This window comes from Tasmannia lanceolata, unplaced genomic scaffold (genome assembly GCF_043159265.1).
Source record: "Tasmannia lanceolata isolate RefF3 unplaced genomic scaffold, GAP_Taslan_0.1 ptg000003l, whole genome shotgun sequence".
In the NCBI taxonomy this organism is placed as follows: domain Eukaryota; kingdom Viridiplantae; phylum Streptophyta; class Magnoliopsida; order Canellales; family Winteraceae; genus Tasmannia; species Tasmannia lanceolata.
The window spans coordinates 4,654,271-4,668,290 of NW_027518680.1; the positions used below are offsets into that span (position 1 = coordinate 4,654,271).

Here is a 14,020-nt window from a genome sequence, read left to right on the forward strand (position 1 = left end):
AAAGACCAAAATACATCTGACAGTCAAAGATCAATTTTGGATCAAGAGTGTGGGAATATCATTTTTACATATACTAGCAGTCTTATGCATGGGTGTCAAAAAGTAGGCCCACCCCATCAAAACAAAACATGACATGTAAAGTTGTGGGGTCCACCATATAAATGGCTCTACCGTGGAACCTACCGCATCAAAGCATAAGGCAGAATGGTGGGCATCACTTGATGCATGGATTTGAATTGGGTTAGTGGGACCCACCTATCAAATCATATCACTGACCTTCATGGGTATTTTGGTCCTTTTGTTAGGTAATTTTCATCTTTTTATATAAAAGGAAATTTTGGTCTTTTACGATTAAAAAAATCATGGGCATTTTGGTCACAAATTGATGACACGACCTGATTTGCAAAATTCACTCAAAGGTGGTGCCTCTATTTGCAATTTGTGAAACTAAAAGACTGTTTTTGCAAATAAAGCAAAGTAGAGGACTTCTTTTTGCAAAAACCCCTAGATTAAAAGATGGTCCCATTCTCTGTTTCATGTTATATGTGGTTGGTGTTTAGTTTCTGATCACATATTCACATCCAAAATACCTCTTACCTGCTGTCATCGATGCATCATTGCTTTGAAATTCAAAGGCAGAAGAAACCAAGAAAGAGACTCAACTCCACAGGCTGCCCATTTTAGTCAATGGCGACAGCAGCTCTTACCCCACACTCTTGTTGAAAATATACCAAATAAGCCAGCCAATGCGTCATCTCCGGCATGAAACCGGAAAAAGTGAGGGATTTGGTATTCAGGGGGATATGGGACATGTTCCATCCATTCTGGATAAGGAGCCATGTGTTCCGAATTCAACATAAGCGGGACTTTCAAGGCTTGTGAAATCAACAAAAATGGATCAACAAAAGAATAGCAAATGGAGACTTCGTCAAATTCATCTTGGTTTTCAGCATCTTCAGGCTTATTGACTTCATCTTCCCTTTGTCCCTTTCTATCCCTAACAGCTCCTCTTCTTCCTGACCATTTCCGATGTATTCAACATTTCTAACTATTATGGCGGCCAGCAATGAAAGTCATGATTCAACCTCCATTTTCAGAACAAGGAAGCACTATCTCATTTCACATGTCATTTCAGTATTCATTTTCTTGACTCGGCCAAACACTAGCCAAATGACTTGGAAACTGCCCATTTGCCCCTGCCATTACAGTATCTTTAGAGAGGGGCAGTTTTGCATTGCCATCAATTTTATCTGATACCCTCCCTCTCATTTTGGCATCAGTTTATGGCTGTACTCCCTAAATTTATGCTGTTACAACTATTACTAGCTATTTCTTTCTATGCCCCTCATGCACAGACTCAAGCAACAAACATAATCTTGGGTTCCACCCTCCTTGCTGGAAACACTTCCTATTGGCTCTCTCCTTCTGAGGATTTCGCATTCGGGTTCTACAATCTCACAGAAGATCTCTTCCTCGCCGGCATCTGGTTCCACAAAATCCCAGAGAAAACACTAGTCTGGTCAGCAAATAGAGACCGACCAGTGCGAATTGGATCGAAGATCAAGCTAACTCTCGGAGGTATGCTTGTTATCACAGACCCTCAAGGGACTAATAATTTTTGGATATATAATGGCACCTCTGCAGATTCAGCCTCCATGCAAGATGATGGCAATTTTGTGTTGAGGAACTCCGGTTCTACTGTTGTATGGCAAAGCTTTGATTCCCCAACAGACACTATGTTACCAGGCCAAACTCTAAAGAGAGATAAAAAACTTATCTCCAATGTTAATGGAACTACTAACTATTCGACTGGACAATTTGAGCTGCTCATGCAGTATGATGGTAATCTTCTTCTCAACGACCAATACGCGGATCCAGCTTACTGGTACAGTAGTGAAACTCACACAGAGAACAGTACTCTGGTTTTCAACCGGAGCACCATGCTCATGTATGTCTTCAACACGACAGGTATTTCCCTCCCCCTAACAGATGCTGCAAAACTATCTAAACCTCTGGGAGATTACTACCACAGAGCAACGATCGACGATGGTGGCAATTTCCAGCAATACACTTACTGGAAAGGCAACGGAAAGAGTGCAGGGCACTGGTCCATGGTGTGGCGTGCATTTGAAGATCCTTGCACTACTAATGGTCTTTGTGGAGAGTACAGCTACTGTGTTTTGGATGGGAATCAGAAAGCGAGCTGCCGTTGCCCACAGGGGTTCTCTCAGTTAGATCCAACCAACCCTTTCAAAGGATGCTACCCTGACTTTGTGCTAGAAAGTTGCCAAGAGAGTGACTCAAGAACGAATTTTGTAGTACTTCGAATGAATGATGCTGATTTTCCAAACAAAGGGTTTGCAGATCTCGAGCGATTAAATAATTCAGATGCAGATAGTTGTGAGAAGGCAGTCATGGAGGATTGTTTCTGCATGGCTGCAGTCTTAGAATTTGGAATGTGTAGGAAGAAGAGGATGCCTCTGCTGAATGGAAGGCAGGGAAGTATTGCAAGTGGACGATTAACTTTCATAAAGGTGCCAGTTAGTGACGGTACGGGTTCAAGTGACGGTAACAGGAAGGAGCATCGTTCTCGGGCTCTAGGAGCAGGGCTAATAACAACCAGCATTCTTATTTTTCTGTTTGCAGCCCTCACTATCCACTATTATGTTGTTGCTCAGAGACGAAGATCAATGAAACCCTCCCCTAATGCCATGGTGGAGGTTAACTTGAGGGCATTTACATTTCAAGAATTGCATGAAGCAACAGATGGGTTTACCCAGAAACTAGGACGAGGAGGTTTCGGGACGGTTTACAGCGGAATTCTAATGTCATACGGAAAACCAATCGGAATTGCCGTTAAGCAACTAGAGAAGGTGATGGAACAAGGAGAGAAAGAATTCATGACAGAGCTGAGGGTAATTGGTCGGACCCATCACAAGAATCTGGTTCAATTGTTGGGTTTCTGCAAGGAGGGCAGTCATAGGCTTTTGGTTTATGAGTTGATGAAAAATGGCTCTTTATCGAGCTTCCTCTTCACAAAAGATGAAAGACCCAGCTGGGGCCATAGAGCAGAAGTAGCGTTTGGCGTTGCTAGAGGCCTGTTGTACTTACATGAAGAATGTGAGACCCAGATCATCCACTGTGACATAAAGCCTCAGAATGTCCTACTTGATGATTATTACACTGCTAAGATTGCAGATTTTGGCTTGGCAAAGCTCCTGATGAAAGACCAGACTCGAACCAGCACCAACGTTCGAGGGACAATGGGGTACATGGCGCCAGAATGGCTAAGGAATGCCCCAGTAACAGCAAAAGTGGACATTTACAGCTTTGGGATCATGTTGCTTGAGATAATTTGCTGCAGGAGGCACATAGCGTTGGACCGCGTGGAAGAAGAGACCGATGATGAAGACCTGTTTATAACAGATTGGGTTCTGAGTTGTATGAGGGCCGGAGAGCTAGAGAGGGTGGTGGGGGATGATAAGGAAGCATTGGATGATTTCAAAAGGTTTGAGAGAATGGCCAGTGTAGGATTATGGTGTGCTAACCCTGACCCTACTCTCCGACCATCCATGAAAAGGGTGATGCAGATGTTAGAAGGAACATCCGAAGTTGGAATGCCTCCTCTCTTATGGGTGAAGAAGATGTTAGAAGGAAAGTCCGAAGTTGGCATGTCTCATCACTAGGGGTGTAAACGGATCGAATTCGGAGCGGATATGGCTATATCCGAATTCGATTACAGTATATACTATCCGAATTCGGATTCGGATTCTGATTCGACCGATATTTAATATCTATTACCGAATTCGTATCCGTCGGATATTGTTCGAATTCGGATATTATCCGTATCCGTTTATCCGGTAAATTCAAACATTTTATTGCAGCACTTTATCTTTTTTCTCCTACTTACTCGAATGAATTTTCCAAACCCTAAAACTAAACCTTTACATTCTCTTCACAAAATTAACTCTCAAACCCTAAAATATATGAGATCCTCTTCTTTCTTTTAAAACAAAGGCAGAGAGAGAGATGGAGGCGATGGGGATGGATGATAGTGTTGGTAGTGGTCTTTGGGTTTTTCCTTTTTTTTTGTATATGATGGAATGGGTTTGGGTTATTTTGATGGAATGGGTTTGGGTTATTTTTGTTTTTATTTTTATTTTTCTAAAAAGAATATTCACTTTTCTTATAAAAACAAAAGATTTGTGTCATTACTAAAATAAATATTAATGATATTATTAATAATAAATAAAAAGGATTTGCTTCTCGGATTCGGATGTTAAACGGATCGGATATACCATTTACCAGATTCGCATCCGCTAAGAGCCGGATATCTCATAAACGGATTCGGATAATATCCGCTTGAAACGGATTCGAATAATATTCACTTTAAACGGATTCGGATGCGGACGGTAATCGAATTTCCGAATATCCATTTACACCCCTACTCATCACTCATCTGGACGATCGTTTTAAGATTTATTTGTGTACTTATTCTGGGGCGGTTTGTAACCCAGAAATATAGCTTTTGATAAACAAGTCACTTTAGATCTTATAACAGGCTATTATATTATTTATGATCTGAATCAAACGACAATGCAAAGAAAATAAGAAACGTTTTAAAAAACAAACTTTTATATGTAAACAGTAACAATTATTTATTGCAAATTTTTTAAAATTTGGCATATTTTTCGCATCACTTACATCAATAAGTTTAGTAACTTTTATAACTTAGAATTGAATTATAAATATTATCTTATCGTGATAAATTGAATTGCTACTGAAAAGCCAAACAAAAGGGCTGAAAATTAAATCATTTTTAAGAAACGGGGTGGAAAGGATAGAAGGGGTGGAATATCATTTCCCGTTTCTAAAAATGGTCGTCAAACATTTTGCAACGAACTAGAGCTTGGATCTTGTTCAAGGCCAGGAGCTCAGATCTTCTAGCCAGAGTGGGATCAGCTGCAACAGAAATAGCACTGATCACATTTTTTTTCTTCCACTAGTGGGTGCTTTAATTCAGTACATTTGGCATGTGTGAGATCTACACCATTCATCTTCGTGGTCCACATTATGCATTTGCTCTAGATGCGCTATAAAAGCATACAATGGATGAAGAAAGAAAAAATAAGAGCCCAGGGGCTTGACCAGGCCTTCCGCCATTTCATTTGCCGATCTCCTTCAATGCTGAATTTCCAGTTGAATAACACTAATCATATCACTGATTTCCGCAATATAAGAGTGCAGCTTCCACAGTCCTCTCGAGTCTCCAGTAGCCCAAGCAAATCTAACAGCACAGCAGCACTAAACACTTAATAATGGTATGCATGGCATGTGAAGCCGCATGTTTTTGGTTTATGATAGAAGGGCTCCCAACTAAAACCATCTGCAGTCCATTAAAAACATAATGTTGAATGTTGGAACATCCAAAATTGGCATCCCACCACAGATATAGGGCCAGCATTCTAAGATTGAATGTTTTTCAGCTTCTAGGTGTATAAGTTCCTCACTAGCCCAATATTGTGATACAATTAGTTCTTTATACATTAAAATGATATGTTGGAGCTAGGAGCATAAAAGCATCTTGTCAAGCAAATAAATAAGAAAAGATGAATGATCTATAAATGACCACAAAACAGCAAGGGAACACACATGTGATGGAATGAATTACAAAAAACTAAAACTTCAGATTTACAACTCTGGAAGGAACTAGCCCATTATAAGTTTTCTCATCAAAATCGTTATGGCTGTTTAAGTTTCATGCAGTATCTTGAACCCAAATCCTCACCGTCCTATCATTATCCAGGCCAGCAGAAGCAATTTTGTTCTCAACAGGGTGGCAGGATACAGAGATGACAGTATCGGTGTGGCCTTCCAATTTTTGAACCATATTTTTCCCTTGGAGATCCCATAAGTAGATGCAGTGATCTTCTGACCCACTAACAATGTACTTACCATTCGTAACTGAAAATGTGGATGTTATGCAGTATACTCTGTTGACATGACCAGTGTAAATTTTCAAGAACTTCCCTGTTGAGTAGTTCCACAGTTTCTACACAGAGATAAAATAGGGATGACTTCAGGGCTAAAGCAATAAAAAATAAAATGGAAAAATATAAAAATGAGATGCATGTTATAGACCATGAACCATGGGTATGTGAAAATTGAAAATGCAGAGTGAAGTCACTTGTCTTTATGAGATGATGAGAATAGTTGAATCAGCAGCACTGCAGCCATGCAAACAATAACATTTTTGGGCCCCAGCCCTAATTAAGATACTAGTATTTCTACTTTTCTAGCTAATCAGTGAGCATAAACGAATTCACATGTACGATCAAGTGGGCCCATCTGGCGGCGGGTTTGTCTAGCAATTTACCACATGACCTATCAAACCTGAACACACGCAGGTGGGGTATAATTTTGCGCTGCAGGATGTTTCTATGCCTTGTGGGGCAAACCATGTACATTATTGTGTTATAAGGAACATTAGGTGAGGACATCCATCCAAAGTTTAGGGTGTATCGGTGTAAGCAGAGATGCCATCCTCCATCTCTCACTTCTGCATGGTTAGATGATGACATCCCTAGCTTTATTTAAAATAGATCTAGGCTACACAACGTAGATCCAGTTCTGCCCCATCCAGACCCCGGATCCAGGCAGGATCCCGTTTTGCTCACGTGACCCGATGTCTCAGCCATGTAGCCAATGGAGATCATGTTCTAGTTATTGGACTAGGATGTTGTCTGGGGTTCTAGAGATTACCAGATCGTTTTATGTCTAGTGCTAGGCCTTCACTAAGAATATTGTGGGTGCGATATTTTTTTTTGACCAATATGTGTCTAGTGTTATTCAAGTAACCTTTTTTTTTATTTTAATTTTATGGTGTCTATGTAACCTTATAATTATGCAATATAATGTGGTAAGAATGTCATACGTCCAACTCTCATTAAGGGAAAGCACCCACGCCCTTATGTAACTAATCTCTCATTTTCTCTTAAAAGAGGGTAAGTGTATTAATGTGGTAAGAGTGTCAGGCGTCCAATTCTCACTAAAGGATAGCACCAGTGTGGTTATAGTTATATCCATCTCAACTCTTCTCTTAAAAGAGAGTTCTATGTAATCTTTCAAAAAAAAGAGAGTTCTATGTACGGTATTTTTCAATGAATGAAAAAAAGCACATGGTGCCTTCTCAAATGTAGGGAGTGAATCTTTGCTTTCTTCGTGCGAAATCAAGAACTTGTGTGAAACATAGTTTTAAATTTAGGCCGAAACCGAAATATTTCGGCCTTACCTGAAATCGGTTTTTTACAAGATTTCAGAGAAATTTCGCCGAAATCTCCCTTTTACAAAATCTCCTCCGTGCAATCTACCTACGCTGGTTCTCTACATACATCTAAACGGACCCTAAGGAGAATGAGCTGAATTTTGCCTCCATAGCCAAGCAAGTAAAAGGATTTAATAAGGGACAACAGTCGGGTGTGCCTCTAAAAATTAGTGAACTATGGTCCCACTTCGCCAATGTGATCCCCGAAGAACAGTGTCACAAATAGTGGTCTAAGGAATTTCTCATGAAGGATGTACCTCAGGATATTTAAAATTTGTTAATTTCAGGTCTATAGAAGGAAAAAACTGAAAAAATAAAATATTTAAAATGTATAAAAATTAAATTTAAGAACAAAATTTTAAAAAAATAATATCATGAATTTAATATTTTCATGGTAAAAAATAAAGTACAAAGATATCTAGACGATTTTTCAAAATCTTGGGAAAATATCGGGATTATGTTGTTGTATCAAAAATCAGAAAATATCCAAAAATTCGGAGATATTTGTGACTATGACAAAGAGTTGCCAAATGAATTATCACAAATGTGTGATGTGCAGTACGTCATAGAGTTGGTACAGATATTAGTGTGTTTAGGATGGTGGATGGAGCGTGACAACGTGAAGCCTAGTACAAGAGAATAGGAGGAAGCATTTTGCTACTAAACAGGTGTGGGATGAATGGGCAGCAACCCATGAGTGCAACCCTATGTAGCATGACCTTGGAACTATCCAGGTTGAGAAGTAGAGTCGTATAAGCCCGGAGCCTGCTGATTTGGGAAGTAACCTTGTTTTTTGTTGATTCTGGTAATAGCAACAACCACAACTACGACCATGGCCAGAGAAGCCAGTAGTATGCAATGTCTCAAACTTTTCTTGTTGTGAAGGTTAAGGCATGCGCTCAACAGAGGTTCCTTTGTAGGAAAAAAAATACCATCATGCTCGAGAAGCACATGCAATTCAGCAAATTCAAGAAATGTTGTTCGTAGGAGAATAGATGTGTCTCCAAGAACAATGAGTGTATAACAAACCTTTCCCCGCCCATCCAGGGGCTTAAGTAAGGTTGAAATTTGAAAATTGGTCAAAATGACCATTAATTTTGATCAAAAACTTTTTTTAGAAGTGCTCTGGAACTCTTGAAGGGATTAGATTCCCTTTACCATTAAGTTCGTTTGGAAACTATCTTCTTTCTTTCTTTCTTTTTTGAATTGTTCATAAACTCTAGAATAGATAGATTCCCTTTGTAACTGTTTTCAAGCTCCATCCGGAGTTGGATGATTCGAGCCTCATACTAGTGAGTATAAATCATGAAGAGCGCAGTTGTCAAAGTGGGAAGCAAGTGCGAGAAGTGATGCAGGAAGCAAGGGATTTTAAAAGGAGAAAATGTGGGAAGCAAAAATCTCTAAAGAAAGGAAATAAAAAATTTATGGGAATCGTTTTTTTTTTTTTCTTTTTGGCTGGACCTCTGAAAGTCTGTCATTTTTTTCCTTCCATATTACCCATAATAGAGCCATCAAAACTACTCGCCGTAGAGTTCTCCCCCTAGTCGCCGTAGAGTTCTCCCCCTACTATTCCATGGGACAAAAGACCAATGGCCAAGAAGATCGATTGAGCGAGCCAAAAAAACCCATTAAATACCAAATCACTTAAGAATGCGACTCCATATCTCATGCACAAACCTACAATGGATGAAAATGTGATCCACTGACTCCCCTGATTGGATGCATAGAGGGAAATGGTCAATTATTAGCATCTCTTGCTTCCGAGGAAAGTCCACCGTCTAAATCTTGTTTTGGAGCATTGCCCACCCAAAAGCACAAACTTTAAGGCCAGAACCAGACCAGACCCGAAGAACCGAACCGGAACCGAACTGTTTAAAAATACTTTGGGTCCGGTTCGGTTCCACTGATGAAGAACCGAACTTATTCGGTTCGGTTCCGGGTCTAATGTTCTTGGTTCGGTTTTGGAACCGAAGAACCGAACTCTTGAATATATATATATAATATTTTTTATATTTCTATTATACATATACTTATTAATATAAATTACTTATAATATTAATAAGTAATATTTAATACTATTCTTATAATAAGAAAGTAACTTATATTATAACTTTAATTAAAAGTTTTTATAAATTATAATTAGTAATTAGTAATTAGCCATTAGAACCGGAGAACCGGACCGGACCGATTATGTTCAGTCCGGTTCGGTTCGGTCCTACTATGTACTACGGTTCGGTTCTTACGGTTCATGGAACCGGGAACCGAGAACCGAAAAAAAAGTAACCAAGGACCGAGAACCGAACCGGTTGGCCACCCCTACCGGTATGTTCCAAACTTTGGCAAGATAAGCCTATTCTTTTGATATAGCGCAATTCCAGAAGGTTCAATGGGCGAGCCATGCTATCAATCTCCCAGTCAAAGAAATTTCTTCTGAAATTGATTTGCCAAGACACACTATCTTCCTCCCTGAGAAAACAATCCTTGACCCAGGCATTTTTATCAAAGGCCATCGCATCAAGATTAGGGAAAATCGTTGAAATAGAAAGAGTAGGATTGCAGTGGTAGGGGGAGGACTAAAATGGATAAGGAGTACAAGTTTTAGGAATTTATAGTTTCACATGATAAAGTCATGTATATGTATGTTGAGTTTTTGGGAAACGATCCAGAATATTTTCAATTGAAACTTAAGATGAGTTTTCAAGTTTTAAACACATTCTTTTAATAACATTTAAAACATTTTAATAAAATGCATTCTTTTAAAAAAAAATGCTCATTCAGCATTATAAAAAGGAGAAAATATTCTTTTAAGAAAAATATCACCAAAACATGAAGTGTACTCTTAATTAAGAAGAATAACATACGAAGCGACTGGGATTCGTTTCCCCTAAATTTGGGATGTGAGAGGAACTTAGCTTCTGAAGCGAGTTTCCGGGGAAGCGAGCTTCCCATCTAACTAGGAAGTTTCTGGTAACTATGGTCTAGAGTTCTCTAGAAGTGGCGATATCTATACCCTGAGCAAGGACCTCTAGGGTTAGGGCAGAATTGAGTCAGGCTACAGTGAGTTAATCCTTGGTTAGTCATACATCATGTTCAAAATTCTTTTCCTAGAAAATAGCTTTCTGTTCTCAGATGGTGGATTCAAACCCTCCCTTTTGGACATATTTAGCGGAGCAATAGCTAATCTATTTAGGTGATCAAATACTCCTTGTGCATGGGTGATAGGAATGATCTAGCCCTTCCAAGGAAGAAGCTATCACGGGATAATTTAATTGTAACTAATTGAGAAGGGGACAAAAAAGGAGATGGCGGCTAATTCTACATGGATATTCTAATTTAATTATATGCCACCGAATGCTAATTAGCTGAATTACCCTTAATGAAATAATACCAGAATGATAATTGTTATTTCTGTTAGAAATGGAGTTAGGGTTAGAAGAGAGGAAGAAGAAGAGGAGTAGAGATGATGGGAGAGTCTCCACTAGGGAGCTCCTCATGTAAATGATGTATATATAGGCCCAAATAGGGCCTCCAATGTACAATGACTACAATACCCCTAAGACTACAAGTAATACCTAAACTACCCTTAGATGTTATTCAACAATTTCTAATAATGTGCAATGTACATATTAAATGATACTTTAGCCAATCATGCATTATAAGAGAACTTAGATACTAAACTGAAATATAAACGTGAATGGCTTTCCAAAGCACATAGAATTTCTACAAAAGTCTCCCAAAATCAAGCATGGAATAAAGCATCTAACATCCATATCATCCACTTAGATATTAAATGCTAACTTAGCCTAATAAACCTCCCACATCCCTACAGGTACAAAAGAAATCAATATTTCCTTTCTCTTCATTACATAAAATTTTCTCTTTTCCACATACTTCGATGAGTCACATCACATCTAGGGTCTTTGGAAAATCATAGCGCTTCTAGATAAGAATTGTTGATGGGATTTCTAATCAAATCGAGATCAATTAAGAAAACTCTTGAGCGAGACGGATTTCCCTGCAACCTACATTCATGATCTCCATGGTGGAGAGAGCGATGAATGGGTTCATAGATTAGCATCTATATTTAGAATTAGTTCTCACTTCTCACTGCCGAATTTAGCGAAATCTTCGATCATAACAAACAAACGCCAAGAATTCAAAGCAAAAATAAATAAATAAATAGAACAAACAACTCAACAATCAATCAGAGTAACAACTGCATAATTAAATAAGAGACAAAATCATTCAATGCGAAAGAAAAAAGAAAAAAAAAAAACATACCAGAGTATCATCTAGGGTGGCTACAAGGATGAACTTGCCATTGGGAGAAAACTTAGCAAAAGAAACAACAGGGGACTTATCATCAATAAGAGTCTTAAGGCAAGCACCAGTGGCCGCGTCCCAAATCTTACAAGACCCATCATGACTGCCAGACACAATGATAGATCCATCCCGAATAAAATGAACAGAAGTGACGGGATCAGAGTGCGCGTGGACGGCCCGGATGCATCGTCCCGTCTTGACCTCCCAAATACGCAGAGTCTCATCAAGGGATCCAGACACAATGAGATTGGATTGAGGGTTGAAATTTACACAGAAAACAAAGGCGGAGTGGCCTCGGAGGGTTTTGACACAATCGGCTTTTCGGGCGTCCCAAATGCGGAGGGTACGGTCGTCCGATGCGGAACAGACGTAGTGGGAGTCAGAGGACCAGGCTAGGTCAGAGACTCCTTCGGAATGGCCGATTAGATGGGAGATTGGGTTTAGGGTTTGGGAGGAATAGATTATTAGGGTTTTGTCGAGAGAGGCGGAGGCTAAGAGAGTTCCGTCGTTGGAGAATTTGACGCATGATACGGCTCGGGAATGGGCGGTTAGGGTTTGAGCCAGGCGGTAGGGTCTGTAGGGCGGAGATGGGGGTGGTTGACTCCCGCTCCCGCTCGCCATACGCTAAAAAACCTAAGCTGACAATGTTTTTTCTCAAAGAACGAAAGGAAAATGAATTTTTAGAGGGACAGAATGTTAGAGGGTTGATCATAACCATATATATACCGGAGGGTTTGGATCAACCTATGGAAATGATTTTCGGGACACAACCTATTTAGGCTGTGGACCATCTAACCATCTAATGGACGGTTTGGATCATCCTATGGTGCGGGCTATACCGTTCTTTTAATAAAGTGAGGAGTGTAATCATCAAAATACAGTAGTACGGATAATATTTCCCTAAAAATTTTAGGCTACTGATATTGTTGGAGAAATTAGCCTCTTTAAAAGTGAGCTGCTGTTGGATCAAGGGTGGCACGCCTACCGTATAGTTGTAAGGCCTTACACCATATAAAACTTACTGATATTGATATTGGCACTACCATGTTTTAAGCTTTCCCATTGTCAAATGCAGATACCATGGCTTTGAAGGGCACAAGATTGGAAGGTTAGGCTCATCCATTGTGGACTTTCGGGTCATGAAGGATCGAACAGGTGCATGGTTTGGATAATGAGGTTGTTTCACTTCTAAGTTTGTCACCCTAAATCATACTTTTGAATCAAAATTCAGACGTTTTACATCCCTTTCTCTTTTATTGAAATCCTTTTATATATACTTTAAAAGTCTTACGCGTTTTTGCAGCTTCTTTATTGTTGGGATGAAAAAGGCAAACACAGCTACAATGATTACACATCGCACCACTGTTGTAGCAAAACCATCTGATCGTACCCGTGGACGAGCCCGACTCCGAGTGGTGCCAACCTGGCCCCCTCTCCTGGTTGGCTTACCAAGCTACCTAGCGTCCTCCACAAGGAAGCTCCCGGGCATCCCAACACCATCATAAGCTGACGTCGCCAGAATCTACTCCAAATCCTATCTCTGTCGTACAAGGACCTAGTTTAGTCAACCGCCAACCTATCAACACGAGATCTCCTAGCTTGTCGAATCATCTTCCAGGATCGTAGGTTTTAGGGACGCATGCACTGTCACACAGACATCTCTATGTTAGACTTTATTTAATTTAAAATTAATGCGGAACTTACCTCCAGCCATGACGATTAGAATCAAAGATCATGAATCCCTCTTAGCTTTGACGATCCACAAACACGAACACGATCTCCGCTGCACACGAACAAGAGAAGAGAGCTCTTCTAATTTTAAGAGACCTTAAGGCTCGATCGATAGAATCGCAGGCACAATTTCCTCTCAGATTAGGGACCCTCTTCATGATGGAACTTTAGCTATACATATGAGTGTTATTCCCATCAAACGCAACCCATATTTATAGATTTTGGATCACAAGAGTTTGTGTCCTTCCACACCTCTAATGCTAATGTGTTTTAGAGTTCTTAAAAACTTGGGATTTATCCCTAAGACTCCCTTTGTGATTAGAATGCAAGGTAGAAGAGGAAAACCAACGTTCTCTTTAAAGTGGGTCCCACCAATGTGGGCCACACCATAAAAACGCCAACATTCTCCCACTTGGTCCACATTGGTATATTTTCACAATGTAACCTAGAGTCTTAAGATATTAATTTTGAAACTTTATGGTCATTGTTTTGGAAAAACATCAATCCCAAATATCTTTAACTTTATGGTCATTGTTTTGGAAAAGCATCAATCCCAAATATCTTTAACTTTATCTTTATTGTACACCCTTATAGTATGTCTCAAATGTACGAATCATTGTAGCATACACCTCCAACTGAAAA

The 14,020-nt window shown here is 39.6% G+C and overlaps 2 protein-coding genes across 2 annotated transcripts; one reads left to right on the forward strand and one right to left on the reverse strand.

Annotated features, from left to right (window-relative positions):
- The first annotated feature begins 668 nt into the window (after positions 1–668).
- Positions 669–4,577, forward strand: LOC143848539 (G-type lectin S-receptor-like serine/threonine-protein kinase LECRK4). The gene has a single exon (XM_077357494.1). It carries the CDS (start codon positions 1,284–1,286, stop codon positions 3,684–3,686), a length of 2,403 nt encoding a protein of 800 aa, XP_077213609.1. The 5' UTR covers positions 669–1,283; the 3' UTR covers positions 3,687–4,577.
- Positions 4,578–5,367: 790 nt separating this feature from the next.
- WDR5B (Transducin/WD40 repeat-like superfamily protein) lies at positions 5,368–12,356 on the reverse strand. The gene is made up of 2 exons (XM_077357505.1): positions 11,606–12,356; positions 5,368–6,052 (listed from the first exon to the last, which is right to left on the reverse strand). Exons 1-2 carry the CDS (start codon positions 12,266–12,268, stop codon positions 5,759–5,761), a joined length of 957 nt encoding a protein of 318 aa, XP_077213620.1. The 5' UTR covers positions 12,269–12,356; the 3' UTR covers positions 5,368–5,758.
- Positions 12,357–14,020: the final 1,664 nt, after the last annotated feature.